The following is a 12,101-nucleotide window of genomic DNA, read 5'->3' as shown; positions in this document are numbered from 1 at the left end:
GACTTTAGTGATAATGCAAGTAGTTTTATTGAAATCGATGTTATATTTTAAAAGTTATTTACATTTTTCAGTTTAAAAGGAGGGGAGGAGGAGGGAGGGAGGGGGAGTGGGGGAGAGTGGGGGAGAGGGGAGGGCGGGGGTTGAGGAGAGAGGGGAGGGGGGGAGGACAGGGTGCTGTACCAATGCAGGAGAGCTTTGGGCCCAACGGGTCCACTTGGTCTAGTAGCCATATAAAATTGAAGGGAGTAGACTGGGGAACAACTGATGCCAGGTGGTAGAAATTCTTGATGATCACTATGGACTGATCTTCATTGTAGAAGACACAAAATATCCCGTCAATAACAGGTTATCAAGGGGCTATCGGAAGGTAGGAACATAAAATTATCCTTTTTGCTAATGAGGGAAATATCAGCAAACTAATGGGACTAAAGAATGAATACTCCTTTGGACACGAGAGCCCGCATCGTTCTGCATGAAGGAAGTGGCTGCAGGAATAGAGGCTGCACTGATTAGTATTAGAATGCTGCCAAGGTAACACCAGTGTTCAAAGGAGAGAGACGGAAGGCAGAAAGCATAGGTCACTCAGGGAAACATCTGTCAATGAGAAAATACTGGAATCCATTCTTAAAAAGGTAATAGCAGGACTTTTAGAAAATCTAAAGAATGTCTAGTAGAGACATTTTTGTTTTATAAATTGACAAATTGAGGACGCAACATACAAGAAGTGATTAAAGGGGAGCCAGTGGATGTGGTGTATTTGCATTTCCAGAAAGTAGTCAGTAAAATGCCACATAAAAAGTTACGTGCAAGATAAAAGTGCATGGTCTTGAGGATTATATATAGTGACATGGATAATGGAGTGGCTAATTCACAGAAAATAAACTCAGGATAATCAGTCACTTACGGATTGGCAGTGGTGAACAGGGTGCAATGGGGATCAGTAGTGTTAGAGACTGCACTGTTTGTGATCCACATGAAGGTCTTGGATAAAGGGATTGAGAACACTCGAGACAAATCTGCTGATGATACAAGGACAACTAGGCTGGCAACTAGTCAGAAAGACAAAAAAAAGCCTGTCCAAGGATATTGATGTTAGGAAATTGGCAATGCATCGAACAATTTGGGGATAGAAGAATGTAAAAAGTAAATAGTTATTTAAGCGAAGTGAGACCACAAATAGATGCACATGGACCGGAAATCCTGGTACATGAAACATAGGGGAGTTAGTAGACAGTTAGAGGTGATTAGGGAGTCATGGAATATTAGTATTTATTACAAGGGATACAGAGTGTAAAGTTTTGATGCAGCTTGGGAAGATGTGATCAGGCCTCGCGTGGAGTAATGTGTAACGTTTTGGTCTCTACATGAAGAATATATAAGCAATGTTGGCAGTGCAGAGAAGATCACTTGCTAAATGAACTGCCTTGCATTTAGTCACCCTGTTTGTTATGTCCTTAATTAACTAGTCACCCTGTTTGTTATGTCCTTAATTAACTAACATTTGTCAAACATGATTTCCCCATTATGAAACAAAGTTGTCTGATCAATTGTGTTTCGATCTATACTCACGAGCTGCTCAATCCTGACCACTGGTGCAGTCTACGTGGAGTTTGCCAAAACTCCTTGTGATTGCATTGGTCTCCCCAGGTACACCAGTTCCCAAAATATTGGTTGGATAATGACTATTGTAAATGTATCTCGAGTGTAATTGTTTGGAGGGGAATCAATGTGAAATTACTGGGCATGTGATAGGTTACAGGGAACTGAGTTGTGAAATGGGATTGAAGTGATAGTTCTGAGAATTGCCGTAGACTCTGGGCCAAATGGTTCACTCCTGTCATGTAAGGAAACATGACTTACAGCTTTTGTAGTTAATTCTCAACAAACTAAAGAGTATCATATTGAAAATGCAGACTTTTTCATGCTTCAAATAAACATTGGGCAACACAGTGCAACAGCTGGCTGACCTGCTGCCTCACAGCGCCAGAGACCTGGGTTCAATCCTGACCTAGGGTGCCGTCTGTGTGGAGTTTGCACATTCCCAAAATCGTGGCGCTTGTAGGTTAATTGATCTCCAATAAATTGCCCCTGATGTATAGGGAGTGGATGAGAAAATGGGATAACATAGAACCTTTGTGAACCATCCCGACAAAACAGATGGTTGGCATGAGCCGAGAAGCCTGTTTCTACGCTGTATCTCCAAACTAAACCTAATGTCAAAGACATTTTTATACTGGAAAGGTACCAAGTCACAGGAAATTGTGATTTTTTAAACTTCTACAGTACTACCATAATTTTAGGAAATGCTAACTGTGTGAATATTTGGTCCCCTGTGCGTAATTTGAAGCCCTATGTGTAAAAAAAACATGGATGCAAACAAAATGAAGTCATCTCAACTGTTATAGGTGTAAATGGACCTGTATTGTTCCTTCATAGCATGGGGACTTATCCACTGCATTGGGTATAATGTTGATCAACAATGAATAAGATGTAGACTTATTCATGAAGAGTAATGGGTACATCTATCACCAGTATTGATGCTAATGGTTAGGCATTTCTAGATAATCATTAATTATTGGAAACAAGAATACCTACCTCCATGATCAATACTGATAATGGCAATTTTCATTTGTAGAATAAATTGTGCACTCTGCATTTTGTGATCATTTCTCATTTGTTTATAACAGCCACTGTGGAATGCTACAATCCCAGAACCAATGAATGGAACTATGTCGCCAAAATGAATGAACCTCACTATGGACATGCTGGGACTGTGTATGGCAACTACATGTACATTTCAGGTAGTTATCTGCTCCGATTACTGTTTCAACTTATCTGGAAGATTTTTAAGCTAATTGTAATCACGAATCTTCAATGTTTCTTGACTCGCCATGTATCAATGTAGACCAATCCAACTTGACTCTGCAGGGTCACAAATCTACATAGTTGCACTAAGTACCTGTACTTTTCGGAAGCTCTCACCAATGGGTCTCGTGTTCTTTCAGTTTGTATAAATCTAACCACTAGCTCAGTAAATGCAACACGATCCCAGGCTAGGGAAGAAAAAGCAATTGTCACTGTACTCTGAATATTGGAATAAATCACGTCCTTTGGGTGACTACCTTGGAATTGGTAAGAGAATTGAAGACATGCTTCATCAGACCAAGACTCGGGCGATACATAAGAGATTGATTAGATCTTCAGCAAGCAGTACACTTCTGTTGAAACAATAAAGATGTTTTTTCTAGGAAATAAAACGCAGATGCAGGTTAAAATCGAAGGTAGACACAAAATGCTGGAGTAACTCAGCAGGTCAAGCAGCATCTCAGGAGAGAAGGAATGGGTGATGTTTTGGGTCGAGATGCTTCTTCAGACTGACCCGCTAAGATACTCCAGCAGGTGTCTACCTAAGATGTTTTTTCTTAAGCTTCCTGCTGACAGAGTACCATAGGTTTGCACATCCTTGTGTGGTGCAGCATTCAGGCCAATGGTTGTGCTAAGCTCACGAATGTGTTGCATGTTCGTAACCTTCCTGCTTTGTATCTTTCTACGTAGGAAGACACTGAATGCTGGAGTAGCTCAACGGGTCAGCCAGCATATCATCAGAATATGGATAGGCAACAATGCTAGTTTATAAAAGTGCTGAAGTAGCAGAGTGGATCAGGCAGCATCTCTGGGGTACATAGATTGGCGATGTTTCGGATCAGGACCCTGAATCAGCTTGAATAAGGATCCTGACCCTGAAACAGCCTATCCATATTGTCCAGAGATGTAGCCTGACCCAATAAACAACTCCAGCACTCTGTCTTCTCTTGTAAACCAGCATCAGTAGTTCCTTGTTTCAGCTTTCATTTCAGACATCGTTGTCAGTCAGATCTGCAATTTATGGGTAATCATTCAGGTTGACTGTAACTCACCACCTGTATTGTTGCAGAGTCCTATAACTATGTATAGTTATCTTGGACATTATTCAACAGAATTATTTAAAGAAAAGAAAGTCAGAATTTCTAAATCTGTGAATGAAATAATTTTGAAATGTAATCATTATTACGATGCTAGAAATATGGCAGCAAATTTGCATATAATAAAGCCTCAAAAGCAAGCGATAAATAACAAAAATCTGACAGCAAGGATTGCTTAATTTTTGGTGATGTATTAGACCTTCATTGGTTTTTATTGACCCACAACATTGTCTGTTTCCCTCTGTGCAGATGCTGTCTTGAGCATTTACAGAATTTTTTGCTTTTGTTTTGTTCAACAGGGAGCAGACTAATGAATCTGTATTATCCTGTGCAATATTTATCTCATGCATCACACAGACAGTTTGCTCTGATATTCGTGAAAGCTTGCAAATTGGCTGCCATGTCTCACGCATGACAACAATCTTTCCTTCTAAAGTACTTTATTGAAATCAGAGTGATTTCACATGTCCTTGGGTATGAAAGATGCCATTTAAGTACCAAGCTCTTTGAAATGTCAGGTCACCTACGTGTTGCTACAGCAGACAGTATTTTTATCAACCCAGTCCTTATATATCTATTTAGAAAGGAAGTGAAGTGCGAGTCCAGGCACAATAAAATTTAGCACGCTTTAAATGATGTTTGAGACTTTTTAGATAGCCATATCATAAACAGGGAATGAAGGGGTATGGATTATGTGCAGGCAGATCAGAGTTGGTTTTGCCAACATGTCCGGCACAGTCATGGGCCAATGGGCCTGTCCCTGTATTGTTCTATGTTAGATGATTAAATGCTGGAGGTCAGAGAGATCTGGACGTTCTCATGAAAGAATATCCAAGAAAAGACCAATTAACCTGCAAGCCTGCATGTCTTTGGAATATTGGAGGAAAGCAGTGGAAACTACTGCGGGCACAGGTAGAACATGCAAACTCCACGCAGACAGCACCCGAGGGGAGGATCGAACCATGGACTCTGGGCGCTGCACCACTGTGCCACCATGGCTGAGAGGAGAAAAAACAAATCAAGGGGACAGTTGACAAAGTCAAACCGAGCCCAGCATCTCAAGACCAAATAGGCTTTTCATGTGTAGGAAAGAACTGCAGATACTGGTTTAAATCAAAGGTAGACACAAAATGCTGGAGTAACTCAGCGGGTCAGGCAGCATTAAATCGAAGGTAGATACAAAAAGTCTGACAATAGACAATAGACAATAGGTGCAGGAGTAGGCCATTCAGCCCTTCGAGCCAGCACCGCCATTCAATGCGATCATGGCTGATCACTCTCAATCAGTACCCCGTTCCTGCCTTCTCCCCATACCCCCTCACTCCGCTATCCTTAAGAGCTCTATCCAGCTCTCTCTTGAAAGCATCCAACGAACTGGCCTCCACTGCCTTCTGAGGCAGAGAATTCCACACCTTCATCACTCTCTGACTGAAAAAGTTCTTCCTCATCTCCGTTCTAAATGGCCTACCCCTTATTCTTAAACTGTGGCCCCTTGTTCTGGACTCCCCCAACATTGGGAACATGTTTCCTGCCTCTAATGTGTCCAATCCCCTAATTATCTTATATGTTTCAATAAGATCCCCCCTCATCCTTCTAAATTCCAGTGTATACAAGCCTAATTGCTCCAGCCTTTCAACATACGACAGTCCCGCCATTCCGGGAATTAACCTAGTGAACGTACGCTGCACGCCCTCAATAGCAAGAATATCCTTCCTCAAATTTGGAGACCAAAACTGCACACAGTACTCCAGGTGCGGTCTCACCAGGGCCCGGTACAACTGTAGAAGGACCTCTTTGCTCCTATACTCAACTCCTCTTGTTATGAAGACCAACATTCCATTGGCTTTCTTCACTGCCTGTTGTACCTGCATGCTTCCTTTCAGTGACTGATGCACTAGGACACCCAGATCTCGTTGAACATCCCCTCTTCCTAACTTGACACCATTCAGATAATAATCTGCCTTTCTATTCTTACTTCCAAAGTGAATAACCTCACACTTATCTACATTAAACTGCATCTGCCATGTATCCGCCCACTCACACAACCTGTCCAAGTCACCCTGCAGCCTTATTGCATCTTCCTCACAATTCACACTACCCCCCAGCTTAGTATCATCTGCAAATTTGCTAAATTTGCTGAAGAAGGGTTTCGTCCCAAAACGTCACCCATTCCTTCTCTCTAGAGATGCTGCCTGACCCGCTGAGTTACTCCAACATTTCGTGTCTACCAGGCTTTTCATTTATTTCACTGTCATTTGTGGAACATTGTGGTTGAAACTGTCTGCCGTGCTTCCTACATATGACAGATAAGGATTTCAAAATTACTTTGTCAGGTAAACAACATTTTGGGAGAATCTAAACAACACTAAATCAATGCCAGTCTTTCTTTTGTTCGCACGTTGATCTCCTACTCTGATCATCAGTCTGAAGAAGGGCCTCGACCCGAAACGTCACCCATTTCTTCTCTTCAGAGATGCTGCCTGACCCGCTGAGTTACTCCAGCATTTTGTGTCTACCTCCTACTTTGATCATGTTTGTTACCTTTTATTTAGGCTGATCTTTGAACAGCTAAATTGATCAGATAATATTGTTCTGGCTTTCCTTTATGAACCATCAGTAAATCTCCACCTCTCTTTCATCTGACGGTTTTGCTTAGATTTAATTCACAATTGAGAATTGTGTAAACTTTTTCAAAATAGCATCTTTTACAAATATACATCATTTTACATTGCCCTGTTGCTTCTGAAAATATCATCATAAATATCCCTGCCCCTGTCCTTCACACACAAATGCATTTTCATATTGCTGCTATATACCACTGAAATCATTAATATTGCCAATCCCATTGCTCTAATTTCAAACGAATTAATCCTTGCCGTAAAGAGAGAAAAAATGCACACAATTACATCAGGATATTTGTTTTCAAAAAATAAAGATCACAAGGAATTATTCAGAGGGTTAAATTGTTAGCTTTGTGCTTGTTTAACTGTAGATAAAGTTTTGATAATAATAATAATAATAAATTTTATTAAGCAGACTCATGGTCCATTAGAATACACATACAGTACACAGTATATACATATAAAATTAAATTAAATTAGAAAAGGCAACAATACCAACGTTTCCACATAGGTGACAGGTATCTCACGGCACTGAAACCAGGATTTACCAGCAGCACAATGATGGAATTCTGAGAACCATTCAATCGGCATATAAATTTAAACATGAGATTCCTCAACAGGGCATGAAACGTATTGACTCCTGCACTACAAAACAGTTCACTTGCACTGCACCACCTTGGCTTTCTAAGCAATATGTGCATGCAGTCATTATAGGCAACCTTAAGTTTATGGATGCTTGACTTATTAAACTTTATCCACAAAGGAGCAGTGTAAAGAGGAGTACAATACGCTCTAAACAGGTTTATCTTGACATTTCCTGAGCACCAGTGGAATTTCCTAACCAACATGTTAGCTTGTGTATACAACATGTGGCGCTGTCTATACATGTCCTCATCATCAGACATTTGATCTGTGATGACATGTCCCAGATACTTAGCTTTACAGCAGACAGATAGAACCTGCCCTGCCAGGTAAAATGATGGGAAGACTAGATCTTTGTCCCCTTTTACTTTACAAATCATGACAACGCTCTTTTTAGCATTGTATTTCACGTCAAATTGGACACCATACTCAGAGCATATATTCAACATCTGCTGAAACCCAGCACTGCTAGGAGAAAAAACCGGCAGATCATCGGCATACATAAGATGGTTTACCAGGGTGTTACCAATCATACATCCTGTTTTACAGCCTCTAAGCTGGTCAGATAAATCATTCATGTACACATTAAAGAGGGCTGGTGAAAGTAGCCCCCCCTGGCGAACCCCATTACCAACACCAAATGGTACAGAGACTGCATTACCCCATTTGACCTGCATGCTCTGGTTGGCGTACCAATATGCCAGGACCCTAATTATACTGTTAGGCACTCCTCTTTGACTCAGTTTTTGGAACAGCTTATGATGGTTGACTCGATCAAAAGCTTTAGAGGCATCAATAAAACCAATTAACACAGAGGAATTCTGCCTTCTATACATTTCAACCATTTCCTTCAGGGCATAGATACATAAATCAGTACCATGCTTAGCCTTGAAGCCAAACTGGTTGTCTGTAGTACCCAAATAAAAACATAATCTATCTAATAAAATTCTTTCCAGGACTTTGGATAACACACTGGCTAGAGCAATCGGTCTGTAATTATCCAAGCTCCCCACCTTGCCCGCTTTGTCCTTGATGACAGGCACCAGAGTAACGGACAACATGGAGTCCGGTAACAGACCATGATTCATAAGGCCAGTAAAACAGATTGCAAGAAGGGCAGCAACCCTCGGGCTTGCAAGTTTGAGGTGCTCTGCAGTGATCTGATCTAAGCCGCTAGCTTTGTTATCAGCTAGCTGTGTGATTGCTTGATAGACCTTATTGGCTGTGATTCCCACTTTGTCACTGTTGGCAATGTTGCCCACTTTGTAGGGATCACTTTTAATACAATTGAATAGCTCAGAGTAATGTTGCCTCCACAAATCAGCTATGTTGTCGGCTCCTGAGACTCCTTCTATGGTACATGGTAACGATGTACTGCCTCTGTTCAGAGCTCTCACCTCCTTCCAGAAGCCAGTAACATCGTTACCAAGGAGCTTATCAGCCATAGAGTCTGCTCTCATTAATTGTTCGTGTTTGCTGATATAACGAACTGCATATTTATACCGAGCATTACTAAGCTTTTTGTGATCCAGGACAGGCCCCTCTCTGGGCCTACCTGCCAGGACCCAAGCCTTAAAGGCATCCTTAGCTTCAGCATGATGAGCAGCCACATGTTTATTCCACCCTGGCTTAATTGAGATGATTAAAATATTTGATCTAGAAGTTGGAATGGCCTGTCCCTGCTTGGGGCTCCCTGAATAAAGAGGCCACAAAACAACAGTGGCTGCAACTTTATCCACGATGTAATTGTTTAGGGTAGATTAATTCAACAGTTGGAAACAATGCCAGAATGACTTCTGGGAAGCAGAGATGTTAAGGATATGGAATCAAGGCAGACAGTTAAAATACAGATAAACAATGATCTCAACACAAAGTGCTGGAGTAACTCAGTGGGTCTATTAATCTTGTTGAATGGCAGAACAGGTTCTAAATAACAACATTTGAATGGGCTGCGTTCTTATATTGATGCTGATGTCCTCTCTTAATAGGAAAAAGTATCAACACATTTACCTTTTGTATTGCAAGCCTGGAGATCATTTAACCTTTTCTACGACTGTAACATTGTCCATTTCCACCACATCTTCAGCTTACCGGCTGCTGGTCCCTTCAGTGCCTTATCACCACTTTGCCTTTCCGTTGCGCTCATAATTGGTTTCCCTTGGTCATGGAGTCGGTAGATGTTCATGGTGATGAAGTGTTTTGAATGTTTTGTTATGGCGCATATCAACTCCTACCTCACCAAGAACCTGGATCCACTTCAATTTTGCACTTTGCTGTACACCTACAGAAGTTCAAGAGAGTATCTGTTGACATATTGAATCTCCTCAATTTCCTCAAGAATTGTAGTAATTACTGGTTCATTTTTTTGGTCGGGGAGCAGGGGTGGAAATAAACCTCACTGAAGAAACTTTTGCTAATAGTTTTTGTTCTTGTTCTGCAGGAGGGATTACTCATGACACTTTTCAAAAAGAACTCATGTGCTTCGACCCTGACACAGACAAGTGGACGCAGAAGGCTCCCATGACCACTGTCCGAGGGCTACACTGCATGTGCACCGTTGGAGATCGACTTTACGTCATTGGAGGCAATCACTTCAGGGGAACCAGCGATTATGACGATGTTCTGAGCTGCGAGTTCTACACGCCGGCCTTGGACCACTGGACTCCGATCGCTGCCATGTTGCGTGGGCAGAGCGATGTGGGTGTGGCAGTCTTTGAGAACAAGATCTACGTGGTGGGGGGCTATTCCTGGAACAACCGCTGCATGGTGGAGATAGTTCAGAAGTACGACCCTGAGAAGGATGAATGGCAGAAGGTCTTTGATCTCCCTGAGTCGCTGGGAGGGATCAGAGCATGTACTCTTACAGTCTTTCCACCGGATGAAAATATTGGGTCACCTTCCCGAGAATCGCCTCTATCTGCACCTTAAACAAGGGACGCAGTCGCTCTCACTTCAGCTCTTACAAAGAACTCATTTGCACAGCATCATAATTAATATCAAAGATTATCTGCCTATTTTGCTCAGTAGTAACTATTGTAGGCAGTGACTCGAGTATAATTGCAGAAACAGTGGATCGAGCTATTTGTGCAGTACTGTTGGCATCAGTTGTCTGTCTGCCTGTTGCAAGAGAGACATAACAAAATATATATGTCCAGGATTGAACTCTGTCTGAAAAAGTTCAACAATTTAACTGTTATACAGTGTGATTTTTTTTTTTCCTCTACACATTTGCAATGCAGAGGATTTCCCTCTGATTCATTTAAAACTGTTCAATAACTAACCTATAAATGCTTATTCATTACCATGGTCTTCAAGATTTGACAACTAATTTAATACAGTGCAAATAGATGTGGGAAGGTAGCCTATCAAACGGCATTAAAATGTTGACCCCGACTAATCACTTGCCCCACCTATTTGAAGTTACAAAACAAAACTGGTCTTTTTGGTATCTTAAGTTAAACACAGCTCTGACGGTTTGGATTCCAGTGTGCAGTATTTGTGTTACCATCATTTCACTTCTGAATTTGACAAGCTGGCCAGTCTGATTTTGACCCCTGGTTGGCTGCTCCTTTGTTTGCTGTACAGGCCGTTAGCGCAGTGCATCTCTCCTCTGTACATCTTGGATGGTGAAGTTATTTAATGCACTCTGTGGCGTCAGGAGGAGAACTGCTGCAACTCAGCGAACATGAACCATGGCGCTCAACACTTTTGTTCAATAAAGGTTTAACTGAAACCACCAAGCCATCATACTTTCTAAACTGTATCTCTTCCAAAACTTTTTCATGTTTGCCTTTTTATTCTTTGTTATCTTTAACTTCACAAAATGATCTGTTGGCATAAGAGAGTGAAGGAAATAGCACACTGCAGCCTTATGTGAAGAGGGAAAGGGTTACGTTAATGTTTTGGATATAAACATAGCACAAAAAATAAGGACATTTGTGTTTGGTAGATTATTTCTTTGTTGTAACAATGCTTCTTGGCAATAAATCTTATACCGTTGGAAAGCCTGTTTATTTCCCTTTTAAATGGTGCCACATTTGTAAGGAACATGGATTTGTGGGATGAGCAGCAGAGCTGAGTATGTGGGTTGCGCCCATGAAAAATTTGCCAAATCTTCTCTGCCAATGCCAAACAGCTTATTCTGCCATTGACTCTTGTTCGGTGTTGTTTGGTGGATTGGATGATTGAAGTCTGAAGAAACAAGACATATTGGCAATTTAACAATTTATTCATTTAATAAACAGGAGCCTCAGTAGCGTTTGGAAGAACCATACACAGCCACAACAGCCTGGCACCTCCTCCTCATGCTGATCACCAGCCTGGTCACACACTGTTGTGGGATGGCATCCCATTCTTCAACCAACATTTGTCGCAAGTCAGCCAACGTGGTTGTGTTGGTCACTCTGGCACGAACAGCACGTCCAAGCTGATCCCACAAGTGTTCAATGGGGTTGAAGTCAGGACTGCTGGCAGGCCATTCCATCTTCTCCACTCCCAAATTCTGGAGGTAGTCTCTGAGAAACCCTGCTCTGTGGGGGCGAGCAATGTCACCGGCTTGAAGTTGCCCTATCGCACGGGCTCTATCCAGATCAGTCAAACGTGACATGCCGATTCTTGGAGCAGACACCTACTGACCACTGTAGCAGGGCCCATGCTCACAGATGCTGCCAATCAGGTGCCAATCAGGCACCTGATTGTCAGCACCTGGGGTACCAGAAGCTCAAAACAAGAGTCAATAGCAACAGCAGAATAAGCTGTTTGGCATTGGCAGAGATTTGGCAAATTTTTCATGGGCGCAACCCACATACTCAGCTCTGCTGCTCATCCCACAAATGCATGTTCCTTACAAATGTGGCACCATTTAAAAGGGAAATAA

At 41.8% G+C, this 12,101-nt stretch overlaps 1 protein-coding gene across 6 annotated transcripts in view; it reads left to right on the top strand.

Annotated features, from left to right (window-relative positions):
• The window catches only part of klhl13 (kelch-like family member 13), a 169,612-nt gene extending 158,659 nt beyond the window's left edge, over positions 1-10,953 (top strand). For all 6 annotated transcript variants that reach the window (XM_078412628.1, XM_078412631.1, XM_078412634.1 and 3 more), the window contains 2 exons: positions 2,688-2,801; positions 9,666-10,953. In XM_078412628.1, coding sequence (XP_078268754.1) covers positions 2,688-2,801; positions 9,666-10,153 — 602 coding nt within the window. In that variant the 3' untranslated portion in view covers positions 10,154-10,953. The remainder of the gene's footprint in view (positions 1-2,687; positions 2,802-9,665) is intronic.
• Positions 10,954-12,101: the final 1,148 nt, after the last annotated feature.

The sequence above is a fragment of the Rhinoraja longicauda genome, chromosome 15 (genome assembly GCF_053455715.1).
Source record: "Rhinoraja longicauda isolate Sanriku21f chromosome 15, sRhiLon1.1, whole genome shotgun sequence".
Taxonomy (NCBI): domain Eukaryota; kingdom Metazoa; phylum Chordata; class Chondrichthyes; order Rajiformes; family Arhynchobatidae; genus Rhinoraja; species Rhinoraja longicauda.
This window is presented reverse-complemented; position numbering and strand designations above follow the sequence as displayed.